Source organism: Chlorocebus sabaeus, chromosome 11, assembly GCF_047675955.1.
Source record: "Chlorocebus sabaeus isolate Y175 chromosome 11, mChlSab1.0.hap1, whole genome shotgun sequence".
Taxonomy (NCBI): Eukaryota; Metazoa; Chordata; class Mammalia; order Primates; family Cercopithecidae; genus Chlorocebus; species Chlorocebus sabaeus.
Window position 1 is genome coordinate 122,362,962 of NC_132914.1, and position 18,029 is coordinate 122,380,990.

Here is an 18,029-nt window from a genome sequence, read left to right on the forward strand (position 1 = left end):
AAGCTCCGCTTCCCGGGTTCCTGCCATTCTCCTGCCTCAGCCTCCCGAGTAGCTGGGACTACAGGCGCCGCCACCACGCCCGGCTAATTTTTGTATTTTTTAGTAGAGACGGGGTTTCACCGTGTTAGCCAGGCTGGTCTTGATCTCCTGACCTCGTGATCCGCCCGTCTCGGCCTCCCAAAGTGCTGGGATTACAGGCTTGAGCCACCGCGCCCGGCCTTTTTTTTCTTTTTTTTTGAGACAGAGTCTTACTCTGTTGCTGAGGCTGGAGTGCAGTGGCACTGTGTTGGCTCACTGCAACCTCCATCTCCTGGGTTCAAGCAATTCTCCTGCTTCAGCCTCCTGAGTAGCTGGGATTATAGGCATCCACTACCACGCCCAGCTAATTTTTATATTTTTAGTAGAGACGGGGTTTTACCGTGTTGGCCAGGCTGGTCTTGAACTCCTGACCTCAGGTGATTCCCCCGCCTCAGGCTCCCAAAGTGCTGGGATTACAGGCGTGAGCTACTGTGCCTGGCCTAGAAGTAAATTATTGATGCATGCAATAACTTAAGTGAATTTTAGTGGCATTGCACCAAATGAAAAATGCCAATCTTAAAAGGTCACCTGCTGGCTGGGTGCGGTGGCTCACGCCTATAATCCCAGCACATTGGGAGTTCGAGGTGGGTGGATCATTTGAGGTCAGGAGTTTGAGATAAGCCTGACCAACATGGTGAAAGCCCGTCTCTACTAAAAATACAAAAATTAGGTGCAGGTGCCTGTAATCCCAGCTACCTGGGAAGCTGAGGCAGGAGAATTACTTGAACCTGGGAGGCGGAGGTTGCAGTGAGCCGAGATCACACCACTGCACACCAGCCTGGGCAACAGAGCAAGACTCCATCTCAAAAAAAAAAAAAAAGGATCACTTTCTATATTTCATGTAACATTTCTTCCTCCCTTCCTTCCCTCCTTTCCTTCCTTCCTTTGCTTTCTTTCCTTTCTTTTATTTCTTTTTGATAGGGTCTCACTCTGTTGCTCAGGCTGGAGTGCAGTGGTACAAACATAGATCACTGCAGCCTTAAACTGGGCTCAAATGATCCTCCCATCTCAACTTCTCAAGTAGCTAGGGCTACAAGTGTATACCACCACGCCTGGCTAGTTTTAAATTTTTTTTTTTTTTTCCAAGACAGGGTCTTACTCTGTCGCCCAGGCTGGAGTGCAGTGGTATGATCTCAGCTCATGGCAGCCTCAACCTCCTGAGCTCAGGTGATCCTCCCACTTCAGTATCCCGAGTAACTAGGACTACAGGTGCGCACCACCGTGCTCGGCCTATATTTAAAAAAATTTTTTGTAGAGACGAGGTTTTACTATGTTGCCCAGGCTGGTCTCGAACTCCTGAACTCAAGCAACCTGCCCACCTTGGCTTCCTAAAGTGCTGGCATTACAGGCATTCGCCACCCTGCCTAGCCTTAGTTTTAACATTTTTTGTAGCGTCTCACTGTCTTACCCAGGCTGGTCTTGAACTCCTAACCTCACATGATCTTCCTGCGTTAACCTCTCAGAGAGCAGGGATGATAGACATGAGCCCCTTCTGTCAGCCTATATAACATTCTTGAAATGGTAGAATGATAGAGCTAGAGAATATGTAAGTGATTGCCCGGGGTGAGGGTGGTGTAGGGGTCAGGGATGACTATACAGGGGCAACAGGAGGGAAGGGCTTGGGGTGGTGGAAATGTCCTATGTCTCAATTGTGGTGGTTGTAGGAAATTCCGTAAGGTGACAAAGAACCTTGCACATGCATTTTGCATCCATGTCTATTTCCTGGAACCACACACATGCACATTGCATCCACATCTGTTTTGTGAAACCACACACATGCACATTGCATCCACATCTGTTTTGTGGAACCACGCACATGTACGTTGCATCCACATCTATTTTATGGAACCATGCACATGTATGTTGCATCCACGTCTGTTTCCTGGAAACACACATGCACATTGCATCCACATGTGTTTTGTGAAACCACACACATGCATGTTAGATCCATGTCTGTTTCCTGGAACCACACACATGCACGTTACATCCACGTCTATTTTGTGGAACCACATACATGCACGTTGCATCCACGTCTGTTTTGTGGAACCACACACATGCACATTGTATCCACGTCTGTTTCGTGGAACCACACGCATGTTGCATCCATTTCTGTTTCCTGTCTTTGCTGTTGTACTCTGTGGAGGATATAACCACTGGGGAAGCTGGGTGAGGGGTCATGGGACCTCTCTGTACTTTCTTTGAAAGTTCATGTGAATCTGTAATTATTAAAAAAAAAAAAAACCCTACAATTATAATCAAAAGATTCTTCAGTTAATAAAAGCATTCCCAGTAGAAAATCTTATTTATTTATTTATTTAGAGACAGGTTCTTGCACTGTCGCCCAGGCTGGAGGTCAGTGGTGTGATCACAGCTCACGTAATCCTTCACCTCAGCCTCCCGAGTAGCTGGGACTACAGACGCGTGCCACCATGCCTGGCTCATTTTTACATTTTTGGTAGAGATGGAGGTCTCACTCTGTTGTCAGGGCTGGTCTTGAACTCCCTGGCTCAGGCAATCCTCCCACCTCAGCCTCCCAAAGTGCTGAGATCATAGGCATGAGCCCCTGCACCCAGCCCAATAGAGAATCTGTGCAGCGCATGGTGTTAGTGTATTTACTCGGCTGGCTCTCACACAGCCTTTCTTCCGCGTGAAGTTAAGTTGACCTGTATCTTGCTTGTGTTCCCTTTGTCTGTTTTCCCTGGATGTGGATTAATAACCTGCATTGAAACAGGTGGGATTTTTCATTCCGTGTCTGGCTTGCAACTTTTCTTTTTGCGGTGGTCTGTGTACAATTTACTCTCTTTCTCTTCCCAGGGGAAGGCAAAGAGGAAATTGTGAAGGTGACTTTTGAAGAGCTGAGGCAAGAAGTGGCTTTGTTTGCAGCAGCAATGAGGAAAATGGGTGTGAAGAAAGGAGATCGGGTCGTTGGTAAGTATTTTGGGTGCTGGTGATGGTTTGAGGGAGGAGACCAAGCTAGAATGGGTGGTGTGAAGGTCAAGACAACTTTTGAGTGAGGTGGAGTCATGTATTACATGGAACCTCGTGGGACTTGAACTCTAAATGCAAAGCAAAAAAAGAGATGAAGGAAAATTGCTGAAAGAATATGCTGCTCTGCGAAGTCAGGAATTTGCTTTGCTTTGTTCCCTGCTTTGTCCCAGAGCCTGAAACAATTCCAGGAACATCAAGGGAGTGCGTTCAATATGGGCTTGCTGGAGGAATGAAGGTGCATTTAGGAGTTAGCCCTGCAGTGGGGCAGGGCAGGAAAGGGCAGTCCGGGCAGCAGAAATGGCCTGTGAAAAGCCTGGAGGCAGCGAGCAGGAGGCGTCTACACGAGCTCTGTGGGGTGGAACATGGAGGGCAGGAGGTGGGGCAGGTGCCCAGGTCTGATCCCAAAGGCCTCGTCCACCTTCTTCTGCTCTGCCTAGAGTTTCCTGCGGTGCTGGTCTGTTCTGACCACTCTTCCTGCCTTGAGCCATAAAGCAAGGGAAGTAGGACCGAAAAGCAGGCCCCATGTTGGGATTGTTCTAGAAGGAGCAGGGGCTGGAATCTGTAGACCTTGAGGTGTGGCTTGTCCTCCTGCTCTGGGCCGGGGCCCTCCTTTTTTCCCTGGGATAGCAACTGAGGATTTCCCACTAAGAACTACTTAGGTATTTTTCTTTTCTTTTTTTTTTTTCTGAGATGGAGTCTGGCTCTGTCGCCCAGGCTGGAGTGCAGTGGCTGGATCTCAGCTCACTGCAACCTCTGCCTCCTGGGTTCACGCCATTCTCCTGCCTCAGCCTCCCGAGTACCTGGGACTACAGGCGCCCGCCACCTTGCCCGGCTAGTTTTTTGTATTTTTTAGTAGAGACGGGATTTCACTGTGTTAGCCAGGATGGTCTCGATCTCCTGACCTTGTGATCCGCCTGCCTCGGCCTCCCAAAGTGCTGCGATTACAGGCCTGAGCCACCATGCCCAGCCCTACTTGGGTATTTTTCTTACAATTTTCCTTTCACCTTGACTTCTGGAAAAAATGTAAAGGCCTGTGCATGGACCCGTTCTTTATCCCAAGCAACTTGTTAGTTAATTGAGATGCAGGTAGGTGTGTACATGGGGATGAGCAGGTGTAGACAAAGGAGATTTATCTTCCAGTGCAGCCCTGGTGGGAGCCCTTTCCGCTCCATATCATGGGACAAGGACCACAGGAGTTGGGTGGCAGGAAAAGCCACTGGGGAGGGGCTTGGGCTTTGGAGCCTTGGTGTTTGGCATGGGGGTGCCTCTCCCGAGGGAACTTACTGCAGATTGCTGTTCAGCTTGTTTGCAAAGAGGCAGGAGGAGCTGGGCAGCCTTGTCGTCTGTAAGTGCAGTAAGCGGCTGGACCAAGAATCCTGTGCGCCAGGCCCCACTACCCTGCCCCGCCTCCCCCTTGTGTAACAGGACTGGGCATGGAGTTGGTGCTTAGCCTTTGGTAGCTGACTAGAAAGGAATCCAGTGATGGGCATGCCGGCTGCCTCCTGTCTCAGCCCTCGGCGGCCTGTTCTCCTTTGGCCTATCCTCAGGGTTCACCCTGGTTCATCGGGGTTGCCGCTCACACGTTACCTCCTCAGAGGCCATTCCTGGTTAGCCTTCGAAAAATGCATCCCACTCTTCCTGCACCTGCTTTCATCGTAGTCCTCATGGCTCACCTGAAACTGCAGGGATCTTGGTGTGTTTGTGCACATGTGTCCTCGGTACTAGAGGGCAGGGGCTCTGTTTTCTCCTCACTGCTGTATCTTACTTCATAGAGAGTTCCTGGCACCCAGCAGCATCTAAGAAATGTTTATTGAATGAATGACTATGGGTATTGGGCTGATCATCAAAGCAGGCTTGTTTTTTTTTTTGTTTTTTTGGGGACAGGGTCTCACTCTGTTGCCCAGGCTGGACTGCAGTGGCATGATCATGGTTCACTGCAGGCTTGAACTCCTGGGCTCAAGGGATCCTCCCACCTCAGCCTCCTGTGTAGCTGGGACTACAGGCACATGCCACCATGCCTGGCTAATTTTTGTATTTGTCATAGAGACAGGGTCTCGCTATGTTGTCCAGGCTGGTGTCAAACTTCTGGGCTCAAGAGATCCTCCTGCCTTGGCCTCCTAAAGTGTTGGGATTACAGGTGTGAGCCGCTGTGTCTAGTCACAGAGCAGGCATTTTTGAGGCCAAAACCTCACTTTTTGGGTTCTTCTTGGTCTGATTTAATCTGTACACTTTTAAGGTCTTGCAAAGGAATGCAAAATGTTCTAACTCCAGTTTTTTTTTTTTTTTCCCTTCCAATTCTCATTTAAAAAAATCTTCTTTTGGGCCGGGCGCGGTGGCTCAAGCCTGTAATCCCAGCACTTTGGGAGGTCGAGACGGGCGGATCACGAGGTCAGGAGATCGAGACCATCCTGCCTAACACGGTGAAACCCTGTCTCTACTAAAAAAAATACAAAAAAACTAGCCAGGCGAGGTGGTGGGCGCCTGTAGTCCCAGCTACTCCGGAGGCTGAGGCAGGAGAATGGCGTAAACCCGGGAGGCGGAGCTTGCAGTGAGCTGAGATCCGGCCACTGCACTCCAGCCTGGGCAACAGAGCAAGACTCCGTCTCAAAAAAAAAAAAAAAAAAATCTTTTGAAGCAAACATTTCTGAGTGAAGGAGAGACACAACAGGTTATATTGGGGACAGTCAGGGTTCCTCTGGGCTGTGCTTTCTTTGAGGAGACACCTGGCCCCGACGCCCTGGACTCTTCAGAGTTGAGCTGATCCCTTGTGCCCCAGCCATTTCGTGGGTCTCAGTTGGATACCAGTTTGACCTGATCACAGTTACTAGGATTTGGGACTTTAAGTTTCCCAGAAAACACTAGAAAATGATTCTGCGGATTAAATGGGGTTGGATGCTTTAGAGTCTTGGAAAGATGGAGTTAAAGCTGTGCCTAGCTCCGTTTTCCTTTGTCTGTGAAGTGGTCCCCAGGGTTGGTGTCTGATGTGCCATGGGAGAAGGGCCAGCTCCTCCTTACTTGTCAGTCACACGGAGTCAGCTGGTTAAGCAGCCTCCCCTGGGCACTGAGTCCTGCCCTGCCCCTGGGGGTGACAGTGTTGAGATGCTTCAGTTTACACTCACAGCCAAGTCTCATCTTTGTGGCAAACTCAGTAAACGCCATCCATCTACTGGATGTGCGTGGAACCCCATGGTGGTGTGACCCCTGCCCCTTGGATGCTTATGGCCCAGCAGGGGAGACGTGTATGAATCTAGACAAACAGAAATACCCACTGCGGGGGGAGAAGGGGGGACAAAGGGAGCCAGCCGACCAGGGACCCCTGGGGGCGCACCTGGGCAGCTGCGCCTCGCTCTGATGAGGCCTTGGCCATGGCCCTTTGTCTCGCGACTGCCTTCTGCCTGACTGTACAGGTCCTTTCCTCTGGAATGTGTAGAGTGATCTGGTTAATTGATCATCGTTTCTGTGGCCATGAGGATTCCCTGCCTCTGTTGTCATGAAAGCCGGCCAGCTAGGAGGTGGAGGGCCTGAGGACCTCTGCCCTCTGTGGGCTCGAATATGGCTCTTGACAGTACTGCTTGTGTTCTTCATTCCCTCTTCTCTCTATCCATCCAACCAACGATCCACCAGTCCACCTGTCTGTGCAGCCATCCATCAACCCATCCATCTGCCCATCCATCTATCCATCCTTCTCTCCACCTACCCATCCATCCATCATCCATCCATCTATCCATTTATCTATCCTCCACCCATCATCTACCCATTCATCCATCTGTCTCCCATTTGTCATCCCTCCTCCATCATTTATCTAACCATCCATCTATCCATCCATCTATCCATCTATACATTCTTCTCTCTGTCTACCCATTTACCCATTATCCATCTATCCATCCATATATCTATCCTCCACTCGTCATCTATCCATTCATCTACCCATCCTCCATTCATCATCCCTCATACATCATCCATCCAACTATCCATCCGTCTATACATTCTTCTCTCCACCTACCCATCCATCCATCATCCATCTATCCATCCACTCATCTCTCCACCTATTATCTACCCATTCATCCATCCATCTTCCATTTATCATCCATCACTTATCCATCCATCCAACTATCCATCCGTCCATCCATCCAACTGTCTATACATTCTTCTCTCTACCTACCCATTCACCTATCATCCATCTCTCCATCCACTCATCTATCCTCCACCCATTATCTACCCATTCATCCATTCATCTTCCATTCATCATCCCTCATACATCATCCATACAACTATCCATCCATCCACTGTCTATACATTCTTCTCTCTACCTACCCATTCACCCATCATCCATCTGTCCATCCATTTATCTATTCTCCATCTGTCATCTGTCCATTCATTCATTCATCCATCCTCCATTCATCATCCATCATCCATCCATCCTTTCTTCTTTCCATCCATCCATCCATCTGTCCATCCATCCATCTGCCAGCAAGCAAATATCTGAGGACCCTTGATGTACAGGGCATGGTAAAAGGCATTTGGTAAAGCAAAGAACAAGACACGCAAAGTCCCAGCCCTCATGTGAGACCCAGATACTAAACAGCCAGTTACACAGGTGATTATTCATTTGCAGTTATGCTAAGTTTGGTGAAGGAGAAATACAGTGTGCTTCGAAGGTTACTAGTTGGGAGACCTGAGTTCACCAGGTTGGCAAGACGGCCTTGGAGAAGGCTGGTCTGAGGAAGTTTCATTTGAGTGAAGAGCTGCAGGATGAGCGCACACTGAGTGGAGACTGCTGGTGTGCATGGAGGAGTGTTCAGCAGATCAGACAGCTGTGCAAAGGCCCTGAGGCAGGAGGCAATTAGGACAACTGAGGAGTTGGAAGAAGGCTGCTGTGACCAGATCCCAGGGAGAGACAGGGAGCAGAGGGAGGAGAGGCCACAGGGTCACTGTCATCAGAGCATGGAGAATGGATTGCAGGGGGATGGTGGGGAGTGGACAGGCTGGCAGCAGGTGATTTAGCTGGGTGGGGGATGGTGGTCAGGATCCTCAGGCAGTTCAAGGCCAGCCCCCTTCCCACTCTGACCCTGGCTCTCAGAGGAACCTTTTGGATGTCTGCTGCCTCCCATACCCTGAACCCAAGGCTTCTTCCTGTGTTTTCTCCACAGGTTATTTACCCAACAGTGAGCACGCTGTTGAGGCGATGCTGGCTGCCGCAAGCATTGGCGCCATCTGGAGCTCCACGTCCCCAGACTTCGGGGTGAATGTGAGTCAGGGTCTGTGGCAGACGGGGCACCCCTTGCCCTGTGAGCTTCCTGGGTAGCGGCTGTAGGGGCTGAATTCCCAGGGGAGCCCGATAGCAGCGTGAGCCTGGCAGGAGGAGGAGGCGTCGCGGCGGCCTCTGTGGGGAAGGAAGCCAGAAAGACTTGTGTCTCGTTCTTCCTTTCAAGCAGTCCTGACGCGCCCCGCCCCGCCCCCGCCCCCTGCCCCCCGCCCCCCGCCGTGCTCATGGAAGACCTGGGCAGGTGGCGAATGCAGCAGCCAGTGTTGTTAAGGGCTAGTGAGGTCTAGCCCTGTCTTCCTCACCTGGGACTTAGTGACCACGTGAGGTTTGCTAAGTCTGTGTCCTCTGTCTGAGGACAGTTTTTTAGATTTTTGTTCTCAAAGTCTTACTTGCAGAAGTTCCCTGGGACCTCCTTGTGTTGGTTTCTGCTGTTTCCAGCCCCTTCCTCTGGACCTGTGCTCGTGCTGTGTGGGTGTGCACTCTGGGAGGGCGGCCTCTCTGTCCCCAAACCGCCCCAGGGTGTGTCCAGCTGCCCAGAGTGGCCCAGGCAGGGCCGGAAGCATGTGCTGATCCCCACTGTGGCCCCCCGGCCTCTAAATCCCTCCACGGGGCAAATGAAGTAGCCGCAGAGCAGGTCTTCCTGGGGCCCCCACTCCCCAGCCAGGGCCCTCTCCTGGCTGCAGAGCCTTGGACGTCAGGGACCTTCAGGAGCCATGAGACCCCGTTATAGGACATGCAGCGTCCGGGTCCCTGACCACTCCTCCTGGTGCCAGCTGCCCCTGTTCTGGGCCAGGCCCTGTGCTGTGCGTCGGTCAGCAGCACCAGCCGCAAGTATGGCTGCTGGCCCTTTACAGCCCAGTGTGTGGAGTTGGTGTCTGTGCTTGTCCACAGGGGAGGCTTTTGGGTATGAGCTTAGAAATCATGTCCACTTAGAGGCTTGCTTTTTCAGTAAGATTTTGGAGGAGGAGTCTCCTTTCTCCACACCGTGGAAGGAGAGATCAGACACAGGCCTGGAGGAGTGAGACTGGCCGGCCATGCGTCAGGCTGCAGCACCAGCCGGGCTGAGAATGGAGCCCTGCTGGGTTCAGGGAGGGCGTGGCCACCTTGTAGATCTGGACTCTGGCTGGATGGCCGTGCCCTGCCTTCTGGAATTTTCCTGTGTTCTTTCCCAGGCCATTTCACCCCAGGACCTCCCCAGGTCAGCAGGGACTGACCTGAGACAGAAACTCACCCTGTGGCCTCCCCTGTCCCCAGGGCCCTCTGTGGGGGCTGCCTGGGCTGCTGGGGCCAGTGGTGTCTTTGTGGGAGGGTCTGGAGGGGTGGGGTTCCTGGACACTCAGACCCCTCAGCCGACCTTGAGCCAGGCTGTCCAGGGCAGAGGGAAGGGCCCCAGGGTGAGATGGCAAATGGCCGGGTGTGCTCAAGGCCGGGCAGGCTGGCTGCCTGTGCTCCACGCAGCTTCCTTGATCAGTGTCCCTGGGCAAGCGCCCTGGTGTCCCCAGAGGGCGAACGGCAGCAATGTTAGTGCAAGTTCGGGGAGCCCGTGCAGATGGCAGGGGCCACGTTTGTGTGGAGCTGGGGACAGGGTGTGACCCTCCAGGCCAGCCCAGTAAGTGTTAGCTACTGTTAGCTAGTTGGGAGATGGGTGTGTTTTGAGTTCAATTATGACTGACGTTTTGTAAATGGGTTGTAAGAGGCTGGGAGAGCCGTGTGTGGCAGGGGAGTGATCATGGCCTCCCAGGGCTGGAGTGTAGCCCCCTCTGCGTGGAGAGGTGATATCAGAGCTCCTGGAATGGTGCCTTTGGTGGTGTGTCTGAGGCCAGGGGGCGGAGGGAGGGAGAGCCTCTGACTCTGCATGGCTGCAGTGGCAGGGCTGGACCCCAGCCTGTCTCACGGCCTCATCCAGCCTTGCTGGGTCATTGTCCTGTGCGTGTCACTCCCTGCAGACTCCAGTCCAGCAGGATCTGCCCGTCCTGGCAGGACCCAGGAGGGACGCATGGCTCTGTAGCAAACATGGTCTCTGGGACACTGCTTCCTGGCCGGGGTTGGTCCAGGGTTTTCTGGAATCACAGCCTCCCCGAGCCGCCTCTGGAGCGGGAAGTGCTGGCCGAGCTGCTGGGCGCACTAGATGGCAGCATGGCTCTGCTCGCCATGGCTCCCGCAGCTTCTGGGAAGAGAATAGTCCCAGGTGTCGCGGCTATGTCTCAGGTTAGAAAACAGGGCCACCCGCCCTCCTGCTGAGATGCTTCTCTCTGTCCCTCATTTTGCTAGTGTCCGAGGTATAGACTCCATCCGGCCGGAGATGGGGGTGTGTGTGACACGCGTTACTCGCACTCGAATCGAGATCTAGCCGGTTGGCAGGGAGTCTGTCGGCATTTGGCGGCTTCATGGCAGGCATTATTGGGCAGCACTCCTGGCCGCATGCACCCGGCGTGGGAGGCCCTGCGTGGATGCCATGTGGCACAGCACTTGGTCCCACAGACACCTGGACACCCGCTGTCGGAGCTGAGTAAGGACCTGGCACAGGTCAATTGGGCCAAAGCCTCTGCTCACTCTCTGTTTACTATCCTTGTTCAGGGGCTAAAACTAACTGGGATGAATTCCTGGAGTTGCTGACAAGGTGGGGCTGGAACTGAGCCGAGGCTGATGGGTTCTGGGCTCGTGGACAGTTCCCTGCATCGGTTTACTTAAAAACGAGGTCCCATTTTTAATTTCCAGCGTCACCATGTTAAACTTCAGACGGTGCCCCGTTTTCAGTAAGGCGCGTTCTTCAGAAACTACAATGAAACGTGAATGTCTTCCCTTTGGAATCATGTTTTCTCTTGCTTTGAAATTATGTTTCTTTGAATCTCAGAGAATTTTGTAAAGGGAAATTGCCACTCTCCTACAAATCCTGCATTGACTTCTGGTCTCTATTGCTGGAGTCACACCATTGGACTCGTGGGTTCACGCGCCTGTCTGCTGAGAGCTCCTCAGCTGGCTGTGGTCTGCTGCAGAGCCACAGACCGCAGTGGGCTGTCCAGGGAGTGCTGGGGCATCATCTTTCCTTGATGACATTGGGGGAACGCATTTCTGGCCTCCATCACTCCCTGTGCTTTATTTCCACCCATTCTGGGCTCTCTCCCACCACTGCCCACCTCCCTCTGCCCGCTGTCTGCTGGCTGCCTGGGCATCTCAGTTTGCCTTACTAATGCTTTTGGACTCAGAGGGCATCGCCAGGTTGGGGAAGTGCTCTGTTCTCAGCGTTCCCAACCTTTCCCGCCCCAGCAAGATCTCTAGGTCCTGAGTCTTCTGATGGCTTTGGGTTTTTTGTTTCACTGTTTACCTTTGAGCCTTTGCCATTTTCAGAGATGTCAGGGAAGGCCACCCTCTGATCCCCGCACACCAGAGAGCCCAGCCTGTAGCCTGCAGGCCTTGTCCTCCTGAAGTGCCATCAGGTGGCCGTGTGTGTGTGTGTGTGTGTGTGTGTGTGTGTGTAAATAGGACAGCCATTCTTGCTCACTCTGGGTGGCTATCAGCGTGATTCAACACCAGCTATTGGTTTTGATTGGTTGCTAAGCACCGTATTCGGGTCAGACACATGTTCATAGGTGTGTTTGTTTTGTTGCAACATGAAAGCCATCCTCGAGCAGCTCTCCTGGGCCAGGACAGGCTGACAGCTGGTTTTGGATGCTCAAGATCTTGACCCCTGCTTGTCCAGCCAGGAAAACTTCAGCTGTGTCAGAGGACACGGCCTCAGGGAGGCTGTGATTCCTGAGTCATTTCATGGGGCTAGGGGCCAGACTTCTGATTCGGAAACACTTGTCTTTGTAGCCTGATCACTGTCACTGTGCCTGGGGTCCGTGGCATTTGAGCCCCAGATCACTGGCAGGCTCAGTCCTTTCACCCTGAGATCCTGGTTGCCCTGTACTGGGCTAGTTCTCTGAGATCCCAGCTTCCTTGTGGAAATTTTCTGCTGCCCTCTGGGGCTCTCCCAGGCTGGCTCCCTCTGTTTCTTTCCTGGCCTCGGGCTTCCTGGCTGGTCTTCCTCTGGGCCCCACTCCACCTGCTCCTGGGTGTTGATCTCTGTGTCCCCTGTTCAGAACAGCCTCTTCTCCCTCCCGCCTACCCTGTGGGACCTGCTTATTCTTTTCTTTTTTTTGAGATGGAGTCTCGCTCTTTCGCCCAGGCTGGAGTGCAGTGGCACGATCTTGGCTCACTGCAAGCTCCGCCTCCCGGATTCACTCCATTCTCCTGCCTCAGCTTCCTGAGCAGCTGGGACTATGGAGACGGGGTTTCACTGTGTTAGCCAGGATGGTCTAGATCTCCTGACCTCATGATCCGCCTGCCCGTCCTCCCCAAGTGCTGGGATTACAGGCGTGAGCCACTGCGCCCGGCCTTATTGCCCCTCTCTTAAGGCTGTGAAGGGCAGTGAGTGCCTCTAACGATCTCAAACTGGGGCCTGGCACATAGTAAGCATTAAGTAAATGCTCAATATGTTTTACTGGCAATCATTTATTCCCCACGAAACCAAGGATTCTCGGTCCATCCTGGGCACAGAGATCCTGGGCACAGAGAGGGCGCCAGTGTAGACATGCCATTCATGGATTGTGTGTTCGCTACAGCAAAGGTCTGGACAGGCCCCGTACCTGTGGGTGAGGGAGCTTGGGTGTCAGGAGTGTTGGGACTCACTTTGCATAAGGGGTGACTGGGGCTGGAGGGAGCCAGGTGCAGGGATGCCTTGCCCAGGGCCATGTGGCCAGGAAAGGGAGGAGTAAGGACCATGGACTTAGAGTAGGTTGAATGTGTTACCTTGATATTTGCATAGAGCTAGCCTCAGAAGTAAACAGAGGGACACCCAAGTCCCAGCAGGACATGAAAGAGTCTGAGAAATCGCTGTGCATGCACTTAGGTAAGTGGATGTGGTATCTTTCCAGGAAGGGCAGGCACTTGCTCTCGGGGGATGCATCTGGGTATTGAGAATGGGGAAGAGGGGCTCACCTGGCTGGGGGTGAGCTTCTGTTTGGATGCCTTGTTCCAATGCCAGTGCCCAGGTGCTGGTCTAGGGGGTGGAGGCTTCTCTCCCAGATGCTTCTGTCCCAGTCTTCTGCCCATCAGAGGTGGCTGGGGAGGAGGAAGGGGTAGCATTCTCGGTCCAGGAGGGCTTAGTGTCAGGAAGGGCCATTTCTGGACATTATCACTTGCCTTCTGGTGGTTTTGGGCAGGGTGTATGTTAGCATCAGACCCAAAGAGGGCCAGCCCTGTGGCCTGTGGAGTAAATGCTGGTGGGACCGGGGTGCCGCCTGCCTGCAGACTCGCCCGGGTGCTGCTGGGCTCCTGGGGGGCACCATTTTGGGGCTTTCTGCAGCCACCTCTGTGTAGCAGTTTAGAGTAAAAGAAGAAGAAGTAGGAAATAGTCTTTGTCCACCAAGAGTGTCACCGAGGATGGGGTACTGGGGGTACCCTTGAAATGGAGAAGGGAGGAGGTGGATGATGACCGAAGGCCTGATGTCCTGAGACCAGGGGTCAAGTCCCTGTTAATTGCATGTCCCATGCACTTTTTTTAAACTGATGCTGAAGTTGGCCAATGTTTCACTTAAAAACAAAACAAAACCAAAAAAGGTGCATTGGGGCGGCTCCAAGGGCGTCTCTGTAATAACGTCACATTCATTCCCTTGCCGCCCACCTGCCCTCCTTAAGCTTTGCTGAGGGGCAGAGGAAGTGGCGGGAGTAGAGAGAGAGGCTTGACTCGGTCTGCGCCTCCTCCTGTGCCTTCTGCAGTGGCCAACGTGTTCGGCTGGAGGAAGACCCCTTGTTCTTATGACCGTGCAGCCTGAGAGCACTTGCAGCCTTCCTTCCTCCTGTCCAGTCAGCACTGGCGGGGGCTGCCAGAAGTTCTCAAGACTCAGGGAGCCCCAGATGAGCTCACAAGTCCCCAGGGGGAGCCCCATCTCAGTAATCCCCACCAAGCCAGGAGCCTGAGCTGTGCCCCACATCCTTTCACTCCCTTCCCTACCGTTGGCTGTTCTTGCCGCCTCTCCACTGTCCTCCTTCATACGTTTGATTGAGCCGTTCCTCGGTTCCTCCGTGACCCCAGCTAGGTACTGCCATTGCTCACGCCTGCTGTCGCAGTAGCTTCAGACCAGTCTTGTTTCTGCTTCTCTCCACTATACACCATTTTATCTTCCTTTTCTTTCTTTTTTAACTTTAATCACCTTTCTACTATCCAGTATACACCCTTCAACAAGTGACTCCGAACCAGTGTTTGCTTCTGTCTCTCTCCCAGATTAAATATTCTTTAGAGGGCCGGGCCCGGTAGCTCACACCTGTAATCCCAGCACTTTGGGAGACTGAGCCTAATAGGATCACTTGAGTTCGGGAGTTTGAGACCAGCCTGGGCAACATGGCGAGACTCCATCGCTACAAAAAAGAAATAAATTAGCTGGGTGTGGTGACGCACAGCCTGATCCTGAGCCTGGGAGGTTGAGTCCGAGTGAGCTGTGATCTGTCTACTGTAATCTAGCCAGGGTGACAGTCTCCAAAAAAAAAAAAAAGAATCCTTCAGTGACTTTCTCATATTCTTTTGTTCTGTTTTTCTCATTACCTTAGAGTCTCACTCTGTCACCCAGGCTGGAGTGCAGTGGCGCGCTCTCAGCTCACTGCAACCTCTGCCTCCCAGGTTCAAGTCATTCTCCTGCCTCAGCCTTCCAAGTAGCTGAGACTACAGGCATGTGCCACCACACTTGGCCAATTTTTGTATTTTTAGTAGAGATGGGGTTTCACTATGTTGGCCAGGCTGGTCTTGAACTCCTGATCCTCAAGTGGATTCACCCGCCTTGGCTTTCCACGGCGCCTGGCCCTCATTACCTTTTCAAACTGTATTGCTGGGGTTTAACACAACTATTTATTTTGCTGGATTGAGTTACATGTGGCCATCTTGCCTAACTTTGATTTGTTCTAGTGATTTTTCTGGAGATTTTCACAGATTTTGTGTGCAACTGTTCCCGTTGTGTGCAGGGGGCAAACTATTTCTAGTTCTCACGCCGGGACGTAGGTGGGGTTGTTTGGCACAGGTACAGGTGGGCTAGGGGTGGGTGTCTTGCGTGTTCTTTTCTTTTTTTTTTTTTTTTTTTTTTTTTTTTTTTTTTTTTTTTGAGACGGAGTCTTGCTCTGTCGCCCGGGCTGGAGTGCAGTGGCCGGATCTCAGCTCACTGCAAGCTCCGCCTCCCGGGTTTACGCCATTCTCCTGCCTCAGCCTCCCGAGTAGCGGGGACTACAGGCGCCCGCCACCTCGCCCGGCTAGTTTTTTGTGTTTTTAGTAGAGACGGGGTTTCACTGTGTTAGCCAGGATGGTCTCGATCTCCTGACCTCGTGATCCGCCCGTCTCGGCCTCCCAAAGTGCTGGGATTACAGGCTTGAGCCACCGCGCCCGGCCGCGTGTTCTTTTCTCACTGGACATCTCATCTTTTACCAAGTGCGATATGTGCCGTCAGGTGTCTGCCAGATACCTATTGTCAGTGAGGAAGTTTCCTTCAGTTTCCAGCTGATTAAAGCATGGGTGGAAAGCACGTTGCCTTTTATCAGAAGCTTCCGAGATAATCCTGCGATTTCCCCCTCCGTTAGCCTCTTGCTGTAGTCGATACCATTGGTCTGTAATCTCTCTTGTGTGTTTCCTGTCTTTCTCTGCCTTCTGTAATGGCTTACACAGAAGGGATGCTGTAGCTTACAGAGAGGTGGTGCTCGCCTGCAGAGCTGCCCACCCTGGTGTCCCTGGAGGAGGTAGATCTTTGTCACTTCAGCTGTCGTGCTGCTTTTTGAATAAATTTTGGTAATTTATATTTTCTTGAGAAGTCATCCATTCTATCTGGGTTTCAAAATCTATTAAACATTGTTTTCTGGCTCATGAATCTTTTCTGTAGTCAAGTGTGATTTCTAATTTTGAGAGGCCACATGCTTCAGTTTATTCATCTGCAATATGAGGGTGATAAGGGCACCCATGTCCAAGGTTAGTCTGAGCAGTAAATGAGCAAGTATCGGTCCAGCGCTTAGGGCAGCACCTGACACACAGTAAGTGTTCTGCAGGGGTAACTGGAAATGTTAGGTTTCCTTTTTTTTTTTTTTTTTGTTTGAGATGGAGTCTTGCTCTGTCACCTAAGCCAGAGTGCAGTTAGTGGTGTGATCTCAGCTCACTGCAACCTCTGCCTCCTGGGCTCAAGCAATTCTCCTGCCTCAGCCTCCCGAGTAGCTGGGATTATAGGCATGGGCCACCGTGTCCGGCTAATTTTTGTATTTTTAGTAGAGACGGAGTTTCTCAGTTTTGGTTAGGCTGGTCTCAAACTCCTGACCTCAAGTGATCTGCCTGCCTTGGCCTCCCAAAGTGCTGGGATTACAGGCATGAGCCACTGCGCCCGGCCAAAATACTAGGGTTTTTCTTGATCATATATTTCAAGAAGCTTACTTTTATTATGTTTTAAGACAGGGTCTTTCTCTGTTGCCCAGGCTGGAGTACAGTGGTGTGAACATAGTTCACTGCAGCCTCGAACTCGTGGGCTCAAGCAATCCTCCCACCTCAGCCTCCCACGTAGCTGGGATTACAGGTGCCCTGCTAATTTAATAAAAAAAAATTTTTGTAGCTGTCCAAGCTCGTCTCCCAAAGTGTTGGGATTACAGGCGCGAGCCACCATGCCTACTAAGAGGCTTATGTTATTGGTTGTTTTGGAAACATGATTTTTGATTTTGCTGATCGAGTCCATCATTAGTTTTTCCTATGGTTTTAATTCCTTCTCTCCTTTTCTTTCCCTGGCTACCTAATTTTTTTTTTTTTTTTGAGACGGAGTCTTGCTCTGTCACCCAGGCTGGAGTGCAGTGGCCGGATCTCAGCTCACTGCAAGCTCCTCCTCCCGGGTTTACGCCATTCTCCTGCCTCAGCCTCCGGAGTAGCTGGGACTACAGGCGCCCGCCACCTCGCCCGGCTAGTTTTTTGTACTTTTTAGTAGAGACGGGGTTTCACCGTGTTAGCCAGGATGGTCTCGATCTCCTGACCTCGTGATCCGCCCGTCTCGGCCTCCCAAAGTGCTGGGATTACAGGCTTGAGCCACCGCGCCCGGCTCCCTGGCTACCTAATTTTGAGTGTAGTTTACTGAAAACATTGGAAATGGAAAACAATAACATTTGCAATTGTTTTCCTGTTGTGTTTCTGATAGATCGTATGTTCCAGAGAGTGGGAACCATGTCTGTCTGGTTCCCTGGCACGGTGCCTGGCACCTAGCACATGGAATAAATAAATACTTTCTACTCCCTACTCTTCTCTGTTAATTCAGCTTCTAGTTTGGGAAACTGGACAGTGTTGAATAAACTCTCAATCCTAGAACTCTTTGCCCAGAGATTCTCAAGTTTTATCCCACCTCAGGATCATCCGGACAGCTGGTGAGAAGAGATTGCTGGGCCCCCTGCAGAGTTTCCAGTTCATTAGGTCTGGGGCTCCAGGTGAGGCTGACGCTGGCTGCCCTGGGGACCACACTTTGAGCTGTCCGGCCTCCCTCCCCCAACACTCTGCCCCTTAGATTCCCGCAGAGTCAGCGCTTCTGCTTCCCTGCTAAGAGTCATGAGGCAGCTCTGAAAACAAATGCCTGCCTCTCCTGACCTGTTAATTAGTTATCCTAATGAGCATAATTAACTTAATAGTCCCACCGTAGGTGGTGCTACCAGGCAGCCAGGG

General features: G+C 52.0%; 1 protein-coding gene across 3 annotated transcripts in view; it reads left to right on the forward strand.

Annotated features, from left to right (window-relative positions):
* Positions 1–18,029, forward strand: part of AACS (acetoacetyl-CoA synthetase) — an 80,948-nt gene that overhangs the window by 19,282 nt on the left and 43,637 nt on the right. For all 3 annotated transcript variants that reach the window (XM_073021220.1, XM_008005188.3, XM_008005189.3), the window contains exons 4-5: positions 2,893–3,006; positions 8,217–8,314. In XM_073021220.1, coding sequence (XP_072877321.1) covers positions 2,893–3,006; positions 8,217–8,314 — 212 coding nt within the window. The remainder of the gene's footprint in view (positions 1–2,892; positions 3,007–8,216; positions 8,315–18,029) is intronic.